General features: G+C 48.0%; 1 protein-coding gene across 1 annotated transcript; it reads left to right on the forward strand.

The window, feature by feature from the left end:
* The first annotated feature begins 4,259 nt into the window (after positions 1-4,259).
* SLC2A2 (solute carrier family 2 member 2) lies at positions 4,260-18,449 on the forward strand. Its single transcript, XM_058844095.1, has 11 exons — positions 4,260-4,415; positions 5,075-5,170; positions 5,711-5,967; positions 6,481-6,605; positions 7,335-7,450; positions 7,975-8,137; positions 8,563-8,750; positions 9,412-9,516; positions 11,640-11,741; positions 12,122-12,325; positions 12,530-18,449. The coding sequence occupies exons 1-11, from the start codon at positions 4,383-4,385 to the stop codon at positions 12,719-12,721; spliced, it is 1,581 nt and encodes a 526-aa protein (XP_058700078.1). The 5' UTR covers positions 4,260-4,382; the 3' UTR covers positions 12,722-18,449.
* Positions 18,450-18,662: the final 213 nt, after the last annotated feature.

Raw genomic sequence — 18,662 nt, forward strand, 5'->3', positions numbered from 1 at the left:
AATAAACCTGGGGTGTTGGAGGACATGGAGGTAAAAGGGATTTTCAGGGCTCCCAGTCACAATGCTCTTTGTCTGGAGACTCTTGGGAAGGTGCTTTTGGAACAGGATGAGTGCAGGGAGGTGGGACACATCCCCTGTGATGCTGCCCAGCAGTGAGCAGTGGCCAAGGGATATCTTGATGGACCATCACCACCTGAAAACTCCTCTTCTACAAAATCAATCCATGATTATTATAAAGACATTTCCCCTCCAAATGTTACTAGTTTGGATTTGCTTGTCTTTTGCTGTAAATAAAATGTGCTTATGGTTGATTAATGCTCTCAGAAGCTACTTATTATTAGTGTTTAAAGAAATAAAGCCTGCAGCTCATTTTAAAACCGTGTTTCTGGGACTTTCTGCCCAGGAAAGGAAATTTTTTTCAGCTGTGCAGTGCCACAGGAGGAAAAAGCAGTAATGTCTATGCATGCAGGGGTCACTTGAGCCTGTTGCAGATTCAATTATTTACAGAGTTGCTATGAAATATTGTATAACTTCAGGAGTGACTCATGGTAAATGGAAGGAAAGCCCTGAGAGCTGGGAAGAGGCTATGCAAGGGCCATGGTTAGCCCCACCACCCTGGGGAGATGCTGGGTACCAGTACCAGGTGAAGGATGCTCAGAGGCTGTGGCAGCTACTTGTGGGAACTGAACCTTTTCAAACCTGTTTCAGAATTATTATCAAATGGCCTTTTTCTTGTTCTGAGATGGTTTGGGGGTTGACACGACATATTTTGGGACAGAACTGGGGTGCTCAAAGTGACCCTGGCCCTAAGTCGAGAGCTGGACTGGTTGCTGGAAATGGTTAAAGTTGTGCTGCAGTTCATTGTCTCGATGTGAACCCACTTGAGGTCTTTTCCTGCTCGTGCAACAATTTGATGCTCTGTAACTGGGGCCAGCATGAGCGTGGTGTAGACCAGCAGAGACTGAACCTGCTGTTCCCAAAGTGTGGAGTGGAGCTCCACATCACCCCCTGCCTGCGTCTGGGCTAAGCCACCCAGCTGGGCACGGCTCTGAGGAGATCAGCAGAGATTCCTCAGCAGTAAGGATGTATTTCCTGGCACAGGACGCCTGTCACAGCTGCTGCCGCCCTGCAGCATCTGTGTCCTGCCCTCTGCTGCAGTCAGAACCTGCAGCTGGAGAGGTTTGCTGGGTTTGCTTCCCCGTTTTTCTCTTCTGGGAGATGCTGCACCACCCAGAGCAGGGGGGTGGCAAAAGAGGCTCATTAACCTCCGGTATCTTTACAGCAGTGCTGTAAATGCGCCAAATTCTCTCTCCTAAAAGTGTTTCATCAGCCTGAGCTGCTGTTTCACATGTGGCCCCAGCACTGCTGCCTGCCCCAGCTGATGTGCTTAGAGAGGAGAAATGAACAAACATAGTTTTGGTTTTGTGCCAGCCACTGATGTGCTACATCAGCCTGCTCTTAGACAGCCAGAGTCTTGCAGACCAGATCTACCTTTTGTTCTTTGTTTTGTTTTGGTTTATGGCATACTTTTCCTCTTTTTTTGTAACATCAAAGCTGTCTCTGAATGACCCAAAGGCAGTAAAATGGATGTGCAAATTGCCCCAGCACCTGGGGATGCCTCACAGCCCCTCTGGAATCTTTGAATTCCTTCCACTGAGGTGACAAGCGTTCAGCTGTTCAAAAGCAGAGCCCCACCATAAACTTCAGCCCATTGCTTTTATCACACATAGTTAGCAACAACACCAATTACACTACACACTACATAGAGTAGGTAATAAGCACGGCAATTCTGCCTAACATTATGCACAGTTCTTGCACTTTATTATTTAAATAAAGCATTAGCAATAATGCAGACCCTGTTGTTTGCCAATCACCTAAACACTGCCTGGCCAGGCTCACCAGCTGTAGGATGGGTCAGTGTTGCTTTGGGCTCTACTGTGCCACTCTCTGCACCCTCTGGACTGAGGTCACAACTGGCTGTCAGATGTGCAAGAGATTTGATGGGTTGGTCATTCATCCTGGTGTAGCCTGGTTCTCTGTTCTGTAGGAACACTGTGCTTCTCTCTACCAAGCTAAAAATCAGCCCCTTTGGGAAGCAATTGCAGTGAGAGGAAGATTTACACACCAGCCTTTCCCATCCATGAGCCTGGGGCCTCTGCTAATCACCACATGCACATCCAGCCCCCTGTTCAGACAATCACAGGGTCTGGAGCCTGTTCGTGCTACTGAGAGTTCAGTTTGTGGTTAAATTGCCTGAGGCCAAGCTGTGGAGGCTGTGTCACAGCCCAGCTGGCACCAGCCAGGGGCTCAAAGGCAGAGGTGAGGCAGCCCTGGCACTGGGTTGCATCATCTTGGCTGCCAGGGAGGGATGGGAAAACCCCGGGATAACTCCTTGCCTTTTGCTAGCAGACCTGGCCAAGGGATACGTGTGGCTGTGGGGCATTTGGCAGCCTTTGGCATCCAGAGTTTCCGTGGAAGTCGAAGGGCTGCTCCTGGGGAGGTGAGTGATGTTCACCCATGCCTCCCAGCGCTGCTCCAGCTGCTCCACGCTCAGTCCTCGGGAAGAGGAAGGCTCTGCTCTGAGCAGCAGGACATGGAAAGGTCACCCTGCCTGTGGTATGCTGGTGGCCTTTGATCCCTCCGGATCCAGAAGTTTGGGAAGAGGAGGGAGAGAAAGCATCATCCTCTGTGCCAGGCACCTGCAACAGGATGGGGATCCTAGAGGGGTACATGGGAATGCTGGAGGGGAACATCTGTCCTGGCAAGGATTTCACAGTGCCTGAAGGTTTCAGTCTTGGGTCAGGGCTGCCATTTATTTTTTGATTCAAGCCTTAGCAGCCTGGTAATTGTAAAATCCTGCCAGTCCCATTGTGAAGGTATTTAACTGCAATGCAAAGAAACTGCTTGTAAATGCCTGGGTATCCACACACAGCGAGCAAACAAACACCATTGGCAAAGATCTCAGCAGGAAAGACAAATATTGGGGAAAACGAAAAAGCTCAGCCTTGGGGCCCTTCCTGTCACAGCTACACCAGCCCAAGAGGGGAATGCAGGTGCTGTGGCTGGAATCAAAGCCTGCTTAATGCAATGAACTTTCCTCCTCCAGTTAAAGTTTTACCTTACTGGAGACCAGTGCAAAGATTAGTGGTCTTACACTCATCATTGTTGTTTTTTCTCTTGCTCTTCCTCTGTAGAAAGTACATTTTGTGCCCATGTGAAGCCTGGCTGACTGAGAGCATCATCCAATGAGTGCTGTAAGTTGGCTGCCGGACCCATCAGGGGCTGATCTGGAAGATAATGACTTTAATCAGCATTAATCACCTTCCCGGCTGACTCAGACTTTGGCACGGTCTGTTGCTGCTAAGGATGCCACTGTCCCCCTGGCCCTGCAGCTCCTCTCTCTCACCATGTCAAGGACAGCAAAGCCCAAGCCAGAGTAAGACCAGCTCAGACCAGCTTGTGCAGATGTGCAAAGTCCATTAAAGCCGAGTGAGCCAAGTCAAAAATATTTGGCAGCATCAGTAATATTTGGCAGCATTGGCAGTATTTCCCAGAATCCACAATATTTGACAGCGCAGCCATCAGCTGATGGTGCTGAAAGGCTCACTGTTCACAGCACTGTAGGATTTTTAATGAAAGCATCTTTCACTGTAATATTCTGGGTAATTTTGTTATGTTTTATGTCCATATACACACACAGCTGTCTCCTCTGATAGGTGTGTACTGGCATTAGAGCTGCCTGCTGAGGGGGCTCTGTGTATGCAGGTGTCTGTGTATGGATACACAGAGAGACCTGTGTACATCTGTGTTTATATGTGGCTCTGTATGTGATATATACACACAATATATTTTAAAGCAGTTGCTAAGTGCTATTTAAATAAAACACTTAGTCATTTTCTAGCTGCTTTGCTACATGTGCTGGAAAGGTTTCTTCTCCCTGATTCAGCAAGAGGATTGTGGTGTGACATGCACACCCAGCACAGAAGCCGAGGAAGGTGTGGAGCATCTCGGAACAGGCTCAAGCCCCCAGCATGTCCCATTTCCAACTGTTCAGCTGAGGGACAGCCCCAAACCAGTCCTGCAGCGGGATCATTTGAATTTTCCAGATCCACTCTATGTCTTTGCAGGTCTCCCATTGTTTTGTGTCCCAAACACAGGGATTGGTGGTGGCTGCTTTGAGCTGAGCGGTCGCCAAATAATGCGTGGAAGACTTGGGTTTCTCATTAACTCCAGAGCTGATATAGTCCCATCTCTCCAAGCACCAGCCCGTTTTCCTGCCTCCATCCCAGCTCTGCTGTCCTTTCTTCCCTACCCAAGCCCTCACCTTGCTCTGCAGCCCAGGACAGTGACTGTTCCCAGAAGGAGAGTGGAGGAGCTGCAGGATGGATGAGAAAAGGAGAATGCAGACTGAGAAGGTAATCACGGCTCATCGGTATTTTTGCACTAGCCTTTTCTAGTGAAATTACTAGAATTTCTGCAGGACCCCAGCACTGAGTAATCCCTTGCCAAAACCAAAGCCAACCAAAAAAAAAAATTCCCTCCACTAATTAATTGTGCACAGGAACAAAGTGGAAAAAGGGCCAAGGGGCTATTTTTTATTTTTAAGAGGTCTGTTGGCTCATTGGATATCTTCAGGTATGATGGGAGGAAAATATGCATTAAACAACACTGCTGAAAAACACTCTTTTGGTGTTTTTTTACCAGCTGTTGTGCTCCAGGGATGGGGATGGGGAACAACACACTGCTGCTGTTGCTGCTTCTTGCACTGCTGTACTGGGTAGAGCTTTGGCTCCGGTGAGCTCCAGGGCCAGGATGGGCAGTGCAGCAGGGAAAGCTGGACTGTGATTGTGGGGCAACACCACTCTGCCCTGGGGGCCTGATCTTACCTATCCCCAGGGGCCTTCCTTCTCCTCTGGAGCGAGCCAAGCACCTGTGCTGCTGCAGCAGCATCCCCAGATGCCACTGTCACAGCCAGCTGGGCAGCAGGGTCCCCTGGGATAGGGGTGGGATGCAGCTCTCTCCCACTTTTGGGTACTGCTTGATGATGAGGTTGTTTTTTTGCTTCCTGCCCCAGCACCTCACAGGAACACTGGTCCTCTCAGTCTTCACTGCGGTGTTGGGCTTCTTCCAGTATGGCTACAGCCTGGGGGTCATTAACGCCCCCCAGAAGGTAAGTTGAGCCCCTCAAGCTGTGCATGGCCAAGGAACTACAGCTTCAGGGCAGCCAGGGCCAGTTTGTCCTTTGCAGAAGCCCTCAGGAGGGCTCTGTTCCTTCACAGGCCGTTTCTCTTTCACCATGTCAAGGTGAAGAGAACAAAGCCCCCAAGACAGGGCAGTGGGGTGAGAACATGGCCAGGACCCTCTGCTGGCACTTCCCCAGGGAAAGGAGTGGGGCTCTGCACGTAATGGAGCTGTCCCCACTGTAACACAGTCCCTGTGCCTGAGCCAAGGGACTGCACCCCTTCACCAAATCCAGTGCCAAATCCAGACACCACGCTCAGCCCAGTCCCAGGAGAGGGAATGCCTTGTACCTGCCCTCGTGGCCCCTCCCCACTGGGGTCTGGGTGTTGTGGAGCGGGGGGGACTGCAAGATTCACCCCTGCAGAGCCTGCAGTGCAAATCCTTTCCTGAGGCAGAATAAAATCCAAAACAGGGGTTGGGCTGGTTATAGATCAGAGCTGACAGCGTTTTCCTTCTTTGCCTGTCACAGGTGATAGAAGCCCACTATGGGCGCGTGCTGGGCATCGTCCCCCCGGACAGATACGCCACCAATGCCTCTGGGCAGGGTGGCACACTCCTCCAGGCTGGCACAGAGGGCACACTCCCACCCCTGGCTGACATCAGCGAGGACCTTGCTGCCTCCTCTCACATCCTCACCATGTACTGGTCCCTGTCCGTGTCGGTGTTCGCTATCGGTGGCATGGTCTCCTCCTTCACCGTGGGCTGGATCGGCGACCGGCTCGGCAGGTGAGAGGCTCGTGTTGTTGTGACTGTGCCACAGCCAAAACCCTCCTGACTGACTTCCCACAGAACCATTTCCTCCCTGTAGAAATATAATTTATGTTATTTTAGCAATTTAGGAAAAAAAGGAAAAATAACCATCCTGACTTCCAAAATACTGTTTCAACCATCACAGAGGTTGGGCTTTTTAAAATCCTCAGTTACAAATCAGACATTTTATTGCAACTTGAGCATTTCAGACAGCAGATAATGAGCAGCCTTTATTAAGTTCTGAATTCCTTCTTTTCTGTCCATGGCAAAAGGAAGAGGAGGACATCTGCATGGTATTTGCACAGGATGTAAAGTATAATTTATAATATCATTTTAACTACTCTGATAGTACCCTGGCCCCTGTATTTTGCTATCATTGTTTTTCCCCTGTAGTACTGATTAAGTGGCTTCATAGTTCCTCTTGTGTGTTGCAATGGCTGCTTTGGCTGAGTGAGGTGCTAGAGGAGCTGTGCTGCTGCTGCCTTGCAGGGTGAAAGCCATGCTGGTGGTGAATGTCCTCTCCATTGCTGGGAACCTCCTCATGGGGCTGGCAAAATTTGGGCCATCCCACATCCTCATCATCTCCGGGAGAGCGGTCACGGGGCTGTACTGTGGTGAGTCCAGGCTGGTCTGAAATCCACTGAAATAAGCTCCTTGGTACTGTGCTCCGGGGCTGCAGTTCAGAGTTTCCCATATTTTTTTTAATCCTTTTTTCAGTTCAGAAGGAGTTTCACAGGTGGGAATTTCCCTCTTCTCCCTACGTCTGCCCTTGATCCAGGATCTTTCCCAGAAGTGTCTGGGTTGGCTCTATCATATGCTCATTTTACAGTCCCTCTGTATCTCAAGGATGGGTCTTGCTGGTGGCAAAGATGCTGTAAGAGCACATCACCAGCCAGGCCAACAGGCTCCTAGACAAAGAGCACAGGACTACTGTGCACAGAGAAGATATAGCTGGCAAATAATTGAGAATTAGATTAGAATTAGCTTAGAAATAACAGCTCTTTATACTGTTACTGGTATGCAAATACAATACTCCAGTCTGAGATTTCAAGGCAAGTTTTAAGAAGGCTCTTTGCCTTGCTAACTTCTCCCAGCAGACAATCCCTGCTCTGTGTTCTGATGTGTGTGTTCAAGTAAAAAAGGCTTCCCAGTCTGGGGCTCTGAATGCAGGGACATCTCAGCATCTTTCCAAGGTGCAGGTGGTTCCCAGCCAGGTGTGAGGGGTTTGGTGGGGTGTGGGATGCAGCACACAGGCTCCATCCTCCTTTCCCGTTTGGGAAGTGGTTTCTGCTGGTTGCTGAGCTGTGTCTAGAGGAGGTGACACCCACGTGTGCTCGGTGCAGGGCTCTCCTCCGGACTCGTGCCCATGTACGTCAGCGAGGTCTCTCCCACGGCCCTTCGAGGAGCGCTGGGGACGCTGCACCAGCTCGCAATCGTCACAGGTATCCTCTTCAGCCAGGTAAGCAGGAATACACACACATCCAGAGAGGGTGCTTCAGAGAATAGGAAAACCAAAGTGATAGATTGGGCTATTTTTCACCATTCCACCCCAAAACTGAAGGAGTGTGCAAAACAATCTGCTCTAATGGGGTTAAATCCCTGCCTTCAGTAAGAGGTGTCTTAACAAAGACAACTTCTCAAGAAATAAAAAATACTTCTGCAAACAGTTTCTCCTCTCTCTGAGGATTTTTTTTCAGCATCTCATCAGCATCAGGCTGGATCTTGAGCACGAGACCCTGATAATCAGGTTCTCAAAAATGGCTTCAACAGGGAAGCAGGGAGCCCAAAGCCCCCACCAACATTGCCCACAATGGCACACAACAGGTGGGCACATAAATGTATAGAAAGCAAACACATCCAGAAAAAGAGTTGGTATTTGCTTCTAGTTTTCCTCCAGCTTGTCACTTCTAAACACCATAGTGGTCAATTGCTTTCTCTTCTTATGGTGCAAAATGATCCATTCAACTGCCTCAATTATTCCAGGTCCTTGGACTAGACTTTCTTCTGGGCAATGATGAGATGTGGCCCTTGCTCCTTGGTCTGTCTGGCGTGGCTGCCCTGCTGCAGTTCTTCCTGCTCTTACTGTGCCCTGAGAGCCCCCGATACCTTTACATCAAACTGGGGAAGTTGGAGGAAGCTAAAAAAAGTAAGAAAGACATTCTGGGCTTGTCTAGAGTTGTTTTTATACTGTACATAGTATAAAACAGATAAGGAAAACCTGGCTGAGGATTTACATGTGACTGTGGTTGCTCCATTCCATGCTTTGAGCTGCTGAGATACAAACTAGCTCTGGATCAAAAACTATTGAGAAGTTTGCATGCGATTAAGCAGCGCTGCTGAGGGATGAGGCTTGAGTGATGTCTCAGGGCTGTTGCAGAGCTGATGTGCTGCTGCCCCTGACCAAGCAGATGCACCCTGGATCCTTGGTTGTGCCATAGGAATTCTCAGAACAAGAGGGCACATCTGTCCATGTGTTGGCTTACCTTGAGTTTTGCCTAAAAAGATTCTTGTCCTTACATATACAATTTATCTACCACTGAAAATAAAATGTCAATCATTTTTTTCCCTAAGATTTGAAAAGGCTTAGAGGAAACTGTGATCCAATGAAAGAGATTGAAGAGATGGAAAAGGAGAAGCAAGAAGCTGCTAGTGAAAAGAAAGTCTCCATAAGACAGCTTTTCACCTCTTCCAAGTACAGGCAGGCTGTCATTGTGGCGCTGATGGTGCAAATATCCCAGCAGTTCTCTGGAATCAACGCGGTGAGTCTCCCCAAAATGCTTGTCTCTCAAGAGATCCATGTGAGCATGAAAAGGCAGCTCTGGCTCCATCCAAGCCACGAAGGAATGAAAGAAAGCTTTGCCATGGCTGCAGTGGGTTCCTGGGTCCCTCCAGGCTGTGGAAGGGGAGGAGGGGAAAAGGGTGGGAGGGAGTCCAGCCCAAAACCTGCTGGTACAGCAGGCCCATGCTGAGCCCTCCCATGACCCTCCCCCTTTTACCTCCTGCCCTTAACTTTCACCAGAAAGGAATCACCTTATTCTTGGAGAGAAGAAAGAAATGGGAGTCATTGCAATGAGAATATTTTTAAACTAATGTGAAATTTGGTCATACTAAGATATTTGTCCTGAGTGCTCAGTGCTGGTGATCTGGATTTTAAGATTAAACACAGACTATGTAGAAGAAAGCAGATTTAATGTGCAAATGCAGTAGCTCAAGAGGGGAATTTCAACAGGATTTTTTAACTCCCTCAGGCTCCTATGAAATTTTCAGCTTTAATTATTATAACAATCCATTCAAAGTTGAAAAATTAATAATAATTAAATTATACCACATCTCAGCCAAGCAAGTGCAACTCTTCCCTCATGAGAACAAAAAGTTCACCAGCCCTGTTACCTAATCCTTCATCCTGATGTATTCTGATAGATCTTTTACTACTCCACAAACATTTTCGAGAGAGCTGGGGTTGACCAACCAGTTTATGCAACCATCGGTGTTGGAGTGGTGAACACGGTCTTCACTGTTATCTCTGTAAGTAAATACTCCTGTCCCCTGGACTACAAAGCCACATAAGGTACAATGTGGTTTTGAAACATGATTTTATCCTGAAGCTGGAATTTGCAGTGTTGCAGGACTGACCCTGAACACCTTAGAAGGGAAAATCATTCCCTGGGCAAGTTGAATTTGAAAATTCAAGCCTTGACACAGAGCATGTTGCTATCAATCAGCACTGCTAAAAGCCTTATGAGTGGAAACTGCACCACTGTGTTCAGGGAAGCTCTGAAAACTCTGCATTCCCCCCCAGAATAAAAGTTGCCCTTGGGCACTGGAATTCTGCAGGTCCTATTCCCTCAGGGAGCCGGCGGGGGATAGAGGCTGTGATGGGAATATCACCAGCTCCCAGTCTGCTCTTACCTGTTATCTTTCAAACTGCTTTCTGTATGTATACAGCACCTGCATGACTGATATCCAAAGGCTATTCCACAGTAATAAAAGTAATCCAGCACCTATCCTCATCCTATCTAAGCAGGGCTCTGCAGCGATAAAAGGATGGTTCTGTTTCCACAGACCTTCCCTTCATTTGTCTCTCTCCTGAGAGGATTAACACAATTCCTATCAGCTGGCAGTTAGTTTTATAATGTGGCCATTAATATAAGATCAGGAAATGCCAAGCCTATTTCCCTCATATCTCTAGAGATTTAGGGAGTAAAGGACTTTCACCAACGTGATGCAGGACTGGCTACAAGGCAGAAATACACAGCTCCAAAAGATTTAGGATAAGGAGGAATCATTTTAAACTGACAGAGGGGAGGTTTTGATTAGATATTAGAAATTCTTGTCTGTGAGGGTGGTGAGGCACTGGCACAGGTTTCTTAGAGAGATTGTGGATGTCCCATCTCTGAACTGTTCAAGGCCAGGCTTGATCTTGTGGAAGGTCTATGGTCTAAGATCTGCCTAAGAGAGGGGGGTGATCTTTAAGGTCCCTTCCAACCCAAACCCTTTGTACTCCAGTATGTGCTAGAGAGGAGGTCTTGGAGTGAACCTGCCTTAGAGAAAGTCCATCATAGGCCCCATACTGAGGAGAATATGTGATGTTTATTGTGAAATAAGGCACAGAGGTCTGCAGCTAGAAGAAGCCTTTCTTCAGCATGGAGGGTGTCCTGCAGTTCAATCCTCACCTCAGGCCTGTGGTACTTGCAGCCTTGGGCATTTGCTCTTTGCTTCTTTTGTCCACGAGCACTTAAAAATTACCTGCTTTTGTCAATAAATGACAGGCCCCGATCAAAAGGCAGAAGTGCTGACAGCTGGGTGGACCTTGGCAAGGGGAAAAGGGAGCAGAGACTCATCCTCTGCAACTTCACATGTCAGCACATGAACCACCTCCAGCAAGAGACGGTCTCTGGGAAGTGTAAATCATGGCTGTAATGGCAGGAAAGGTGGAGCTGCTGGCCAGAGGTTCCTTTCAAGCAGAGGGGAAGGAGTGGGCAGCCTCAGAGGCTGCTGCAGGGTTAGGCCAGGCCAGCTGCACAGTCCTCTGGAGGAACCTGCAGTTCCCTGCCAGGTGAGGTCTCTGGTACAGGCTTGAGTATGTCAAAAGCTGGGTGACATGACTGGAGTCCACCAAGAGGAGCTGAGAAGGAGCAAACTAAGCTTTGTGACTACCAGGGAAGCAAAAGGAGCCTGGGAGTGATTGAAGGGAAAAATCCTGGCTGCAGCTGCTACACAACTATCCCTGCCCTAGGATAGGCAAGGTGCATGTGGTGTGAACTGAATCATGCTACATTTTGAAGGCTGCAAACTAATGCAGACCTAGTAAGTTTTAAGTTCCTGGAAGGAAAAAAAGAAAAGGGAGAGCAAGTCCACAATCAGCAATTCATGTGTAGGAGCAATGGGAAGTCCTGAGAGCTTGGAAATGCATGGGCACTGAGTGTGTGTGCCTTTGCATTGACCTTGGCAGGGTGATTGCTCAGTCTGGCTCCCTAGCAGCTGCCAGCAGAGTTTCTGACACTTGGAAACCAGCACATAAATCTCTACCACTAGAGCTAAAAGAGCAAAAGAGCAGTGTGGCAGTGGTGACAGGTTGGTTATTGCTAATGGACCTGATCCTGAGAGTGGTGGTGCTGGACACTGAACTCCTGCATGTGTTTCTACAGGTCTTTCTGGTGGAGAAGGCGGGCAGGCGGTCCCTGTTCCTGGCAGGTTTGATGGGCATGTTAATCAGCGCCGTGGCCATGACAGTTGGGCTTGTGCTCCTGGTAAGGATTTCTCTCCATTTTTTCTGACTTGTTTGAAAACAAGATCCCATCAAAATCAGTCCAAGCCACTGGTGCAAGCCCCTGTCAAGATGAAAAAGCAAGTAAGGAGTGGCATCCTTTGCTGAACACCCTGGTTATTAAAGGGTGCCATTCTGCCTCATTTTGCTGAGCTGCAGGCAAGGAGAGAGCTCAAAGTAACACCTGAGCTGTGAGCTCCTCCAGGCAGCAATGCTGGCACCACATGCCATGCCAGCATCTGGCATAACAGTTTAAAACCTTAATTATTCATGTCCAGTCCTCCTTTGTCTGAACAGAAAGAAATTTCTGAAAAAGAAGCCCAAATAAAGTAATTAGTGAAAATTAACACCAACATCTTGCAGAGCCAGTTTTCCTGGATGAGCTATGTCAGCATGGTCGCAATCTTCCTCTTCGTCATCTTCTTCGAAGTGGGGCCTGGGCCCATCCCCTGGTTTATTGTAGCCGAACTGTTCAGCCAAGGCCCACGCCCTGCTGCCATCGCTGTCGCCGGCTTCTGCAACTGGGCCTGCAACTTCATTGTGGGAATGTGTTTCCAGTACATAGCGGTAAGAAACCCCTTAAACCATACAAATAAATGACTGGCACGATCCCACTGCTGGGCTCCCAAAGCAGCCCAGCAGGATGTGAATGTGCCTCCCAGATTTCCATCCCCTAGTCTGTCTGGGCACTTCAGCCAGCTGGGGTAGGAATGGGAAGCCATCCCTGTGGTGCTGAGGGTGGTCTTCCCTGTTCCCACTTTCCCACTGCAGGATCTGTGTGGACCATACGTGTTTGCAATCTTTGCGGGTCTGCTCCTCACCTTCTTCCTGTTTGCATACTTCAAAGTACCAGAGACGAAAGGAAAGTCCTTTGAGGAGATTGCAGCTGTGTTCCGCCGCAAGAAGCTCTCAGCCAAAGCCATGACTGAGCTGCAAGACCTGCGACGCAGCGAGGAGGCATAGACATCCCATGCACCCAGAAAGGAGGGACTGGGCATGCACCTCCTTCAGACACCATGGGAAGAACGTTGGGCAAAAGTCTCATTTCACAAAAACCTTGTAGCTGGCAGACCAGGAGCACCCATCCATCGGATTCCTTCTGGCTGCTGTGGTTCACGCCTCCCAGCCACAGGTGCTAACCTGGTATTTTACTCTGAGACACTTGGGACAGCTGGGCTGCAGGAAGAGCCAGGGAAAGGACAGGAGTATGGTACATGTCCGTCTCAATGCCCTGCAGGAAGAGCCCAGTGAGACAGTGATCTTACCAGACAGCATTGAGCAGGGCTGTCTCTTAGCTGAAATGAAGGAAAGAGGGGCTGGCTGATGCTGCAGCCTCATGTTCTCACTTTTTTATCCCCATCTCTCTGCTTCATTCTGCTGAGTGACCTGGTGCCTTTACAATCCAACTGCTCGTGCAGTTGTGCCACCAACACACAGCACTGATTACATCAGGTACTAAGGAAAACAGGTGGAGCAAACACCCCCTTACTCTTGCTTCTGCAGAGGAAGATGGTGGATCCCACCTGAACTGGCTGGGATGTACCTTCCTTGCTTTTCCTATCTGTGCATTATGGAAATGCTGTCTGATCTCATAACGATTTCTCAATTGCAGTGTTTTTTTGTAGACTCTTAGAAACTGTGGCTGGGCCGATGGGCATTTTCCCTACATTTCAGCCAGACTATTTAGCTCTCCCTTTCCTCCCAGGAATCCTCTCCTCTCCCCCTTCTCACTGCTGCAGCACAAGACAGATCACAACACTGACCACACAAAAGGCCTGGGCACTCCTGGTCTCCATGTGAGGAGACTGGAGCCCTGCTGCCACCCCTTCCATGGTGTGACCATTGCAAGGGCACCTCCTTCCCCATCTGCACCTTCCTTCCCTTCCATTCATACAGTGCTCAAAACCCGCAGGCTTCAGGTCTAGCCAAGAGCTCAGACTGCTCATAGAGCAACAATTAATGATGACCCAAAGAAGAAATGGGTATTGGAAGGGTAACTGGAAGGTGCCACTTACCTAACTCCCATTTGGCATCACTTAGCATTTTGTGGGCTGGATGTACTACAGCCAAGATAGTGTGCAAGCAGGAGGTCGTGCTGTTTCCATAGCCTGTTTGTGCTCCTTCTGCTTCCTTATGAGACATTTTTATGTGGCAGAACCAGACTCCAAGCATCTTTCTTCCTTTTTTGGGGTCATATGTTGGAACCATTGTAAAAGCCTGCTCTCTGCTTGACTTTTAAGATTTGCATGTTCCTTGTTTTGATACCAGGTTACTTTTTAGCCACTTTCTCAGGGTAGAAACCCATTATTTATTTAGAGATGAAACACTGGCATTGTTTGGTCACTGTGTGCTCATCATGGCTGCTGGTGAAGTAGTGACCAAAATGTAACAGAGGATGGAGCATAATGAAAAGCACAAAATAGATGGGCTGAGGAGGATCACACTGCTGCTATGGGTTTGGTTTCACGGGAGGTTCATGCTCCTTTCCATGTGCCTGAACTTTTTTTCCTTTGTAGACTTTAGTCTTGGTATTAAGACCCTACAGCAAATTCTGGTCACTTCCAATTGATGGGAAGTGCAGCCACAAGGTCCACTGGCAGAATTGCTGGCCCTGGTGTGTGCACTGAAGCAGTAAGATTGCAGCAAAGGCTTTTCTGGAGTGACTGCTGGGATTTAGAGAAGAACTGGGTCAGTGCTATCATGTGCTGCAGTGGTGGGTGACCCAGGTCTGACATGGGGCGTGCAGGGTTGCTGGAACCAGAGCCAAGGCTGGGGCTGAGAAGAGAGCAGCAGAGCTGGGGCACAGGTCTGTGTTGAGCTGTCCATCTGTGTGCTGCACACAGGTCCCCCTGATGAGACCAATGGCCACAGCAGGCTCAGCAGCTCTCCACAGTGTTTACTGTAAATTAAATATAATGGATTATCTGAATGTACAAAAAGGAGAAAAAAAAAGAGGATTCTTGCTATCAGCATTGTTATCTAGGTCTGTTAGATAAAAGATGAACAACATCTATGGTATGTGATGGATTGCGCTGTTTTTTCCCCCTCGTTACCTCTCAGACATACATCCAATGCTAGATGGGAGCTATTTTCCTAGCAGGACACATTTGCTCCACAGGTGGTAAAAGCTGTGCAAGCCCTCAGCTAAATCCCTTTGAAACTGGTGGTCCAGGTGAGACTTGGGGTTGGAGGCAGCCCTGGAGCCAGTGGCAGCTGGCTCTGGGCCGGGATGAACCCTGACTGGAGGGGAGCCACTGTCTGGCCCCAGCTGTCCCCACTGCCCACTTCCCCCCACTGTGAAGCACCTCTGCTTGCATGGTTCTGGTGCAGCCCAAAACCTGGTGCTGGGGCCTCTCTAGACACCAGAGGCAGGAGGAACATTTGGGGAAAAGTGAGGTTCAAAGCAGATTTACTGCTGCTCTGAGGGCCCAGCCAGGCTGGGTTCCCTGTGATCATATGGGGGTACAAAATTATTTCCTTAACTTCTGCTAAGTTCTGTCCTATTGTCTGGGGGTCATCAGTGACTCTTTGGGAAGCTCAGCAGTGAGGGGCCTTATTGATCAGCATTGAGCAGTCAGTCCTTGTTTTCCTGTGTCACTGGTGAATGACAATAGAAAACCTGGTCCAGTTACTGTAGTGCAGCACATTAATCAGTTTAGCAAAGCCCACAGCATTAACATTGTCCACAGCTACAGCACTGAACTTCCCAGAAGAGCTGCCTGGGGGTTCAGAGGCACCTAAGGAAAATGGAATGTCAGGCTGTGTTTCCTTGCAACAGCTGCCATGTGGAAGGCAAGGGAGTTTTCTTCTTCCAGCCTGGGACAGGATGAGCAGAGTTAGGCATTGCTGCCCCTTTGTCCTCCCCATGGCTGCCGTGAAGGATCGAGCTGGGCTTTACTATCACACAAGCACTTTAATCATATGCCAGCGCAGGACTGAGTCATTAGAGTTAGTTAAATCTGACTATATGTTTACTTTTGTCTCGTCCCATCAGGCTGATAATTAGGACTGTACACTTTATCTATCCTTGCTACACGCAAGTTCCAGTTAAAACTTGCTCTTGAGACACAGCTTGTTGAATCATTATTTCTATCTCTTACCATTACAGTTTTACTAAGTTGCTAATCATTAAAAAAATTTCAAAGACCAAGTCAAACTTATTAGCTAAATGGTTGTTGCATTTCAGTAACATGCTAAATATGTTTTCATACCAACCCTAGCTAATAATGCAATATAATTAATAATCCCTGAGAAAGCATCATGTCAGCAAGAGCTTTGACAGTGTTTTCCTAATGTGCTGAGACAACAGCCATTAAGACTTTTCTGTTGTGCCAACAGTATCTAGTCTCCCACTCTCTAGGCTTAATTTTAAAATTAGTTTGACTTCCCTAATTCAATAAACTCAGGACATTTGGCCCCATTAAGGCTCTCCACACTAATTTATCACAGGTTTTTCTGCCTCACTTCAACTTGTTTTTCATCACTGAGAACCACTACCCTCTATCTCTGGAGTCAAACAGCTGATAATGATGAAGCTAACCCAAGTACTCTGTATGCAGGGACAAAGTCTTTGAGGTATGAAGAATTTTCTGAGGTGTTCAATGTCCTTATTTTTCACCTGAAATCTGTATGAACTGAGGCATTTCAAGGTAGGATATCAGGTCTGGATCCAGCAGAACGTGTAAGCATCATGTTAAATTTAAGGTAACGGAATGTGCTCAAGTGTTTCACTAAATCCTGAAACAACACTGGAAAATTTTACCCAGAGGCACAGCCTGAGTAGCTGTGGGAAAGGGAAGGAATCTCTTCCCCAGCACTGGGGCAATAAATCCTAGCTGCAGATCATCAGTTCTTAAATTTTACAGGCTGTAGATACAACTGCAGACCCAAGGCTTGAGTAATGTCCTGCGTTTTGCCTCCCTGCACTTTGTTCAGGAGAGAGAGCGGCTCTGTGACTCTGAAAAGCACCAGGTCCCCACAGGTCGTGGGTGGGATGTCACTTGCTGCTCCAGCACTGCTGCAGCCCCAGGAGGAGGGAACAGCTGGAGTTACTTTGTGCTCTCCCTCTTCCCTGTGGGCAAGTTACAATTACAGTGGCTCCTGCTAGCTCACAGTGTCACTGCACTGTCACCGCTTCCCTCTGATCCCCACCCAGTGTGTGCCCAGGGTGATTCCATGGGTATTTGGATGTGGGCTTGGCACAGGAAGCAGATGGTGAATGGCAGGAATAAAGCAGTGCCAGGAGCAGAGTGGGTGCCTATGGCAAGGTCACTACAGAGGATCCCTGACCCCATTCCTGCCACGCAGACACACTGTACCTAGGAGCTCTGAGGGCCTGCTGAGCATGGCACTGTGGCTCAGTGGAGGGGGATCATTGATCCACAGCTTCTCCCACATCCTCCTGCTCAAGGCTGTGTCCATAAGCCAGCGTGAACCCTCACCCCAACAGTCAGGACACGGTGGGATCCCAGGAAAGTCAGCTCAGCAGCTGAAACAGAGACCTGCTCAGATTGGAACAGGGCTGTTTACACCACTCCACTCATGACCTGGTATTTCTAATCGTGTGACCTGACCCCACGGCCCAGGGGTGTAAACACCACCTCCTGCCTTCCAGCGGGCTGGCTGGAAACAAGGTGGGATGTTTACCCCAGCACTGGCTGAAATGCATGTTCTCAAGGCTGGGCTCTGATGAGGCACTTTACAGCATCAGATGCTTCTCCAGAACATAATTGAGAGCAGACGAAACTCATGAAGTTTAAATCTTCTAAAAGTTTTCTAGTCCCTCTTCACTTCTTAAGGACACAGATAGGAGAAGCAAAGCTTGATAACATCCTGAGCCTACTTGAGAGAAAAAGTGTGTGATCCAGCTGTGCAACGCTGGAAAGAAAACACCCTTAAATGTGAAAGGCCGTGGTATTTTATTAACAAATATGCTTTGACTCAAATTGCTGTTCTTGTGTAGAAAAGTGGGATAATCACAGTAGTATTATCAAGAAACACACTTTAGAAAATTAATGTTGATCCAGACAAAGGAATTATGTCTTCATGCAATAACTGATGAATTGGATTTCCAGTGTTTTTTACTGAATCTGAAGTAAAGGCTGTATTGCAATATTTGTTTTGTTTCTGAAAAAGTAAATATCATCTACAGATGTACTTCAGTAAAAAGACTTGATTTAGCCCAGAAGATCTCTTAAATAATTCAAAATGAATCTGCTAATTGTGGAAAATCAGCCAAATTTGTCAACCGATACTTGAGAAAAAAAAAAATCATCAGTAGTGCTTAGCACCAGGCTGCTTCAGTTTGGGTTCAGAACGGTTGTTTTCTCACAAAGTATTTTATTAGAAGATAACAAGCCCTTGAGCATGTGAAACTTGTCACACACTTGCAGGTAAACAGACACACACTGCACATGTTAAAACACTTAACAGGATGCCCCAGATTCTGCTTATCAACTGAGACAGCAGTAAAATGCGCAGGATAAAGTGTATCATCTCCAGAGCAGCCTGGGTGAGGCAGCATCCAGGGAAAGCCCAAGTAAAGAAGAGAGACGATGCTGGGGCCTCATGAAGTAGCCCCATGTAAATGAGAGCCAAACTTAACTCCTTGGCTGTACAATTTGGAGTGGGATATGTGTAACTAAGAGTGGGACCACAGGCAAATAAATCACAAACATTAACACAGATTAAATAAAACATCTCATGGTGAATCATTTAAAAATGTGATGTTAAAAGTGACTTGTGTAGCTACCCCATTAGAATACAGATGAAAAAGTCAGGGTCTCAGGGCAAAAAATGTAGGACAGCACACAGCAGCCTGTGGTAGTGATGGCTGATGCAGGTGGTGCTACTGCTGCCACTGAATTCCTGCATCTTCCTGGTTTTGTTCTGTTTGTTGGTGATC

This window comes from Poecile atricapillus, chromosome 8, assembly GCF_030490865.1.
Source record: "Poecile atricapillus isolate bPoeAtr1 chromosome 8, bPoeAtr1.hap1, whole genome shotgun sequence".
NCBI lineage: Eukaryota > Metazoa > Chordata > Aves > Passeriformes > Paridae > Poecile > Poecile atricapillus.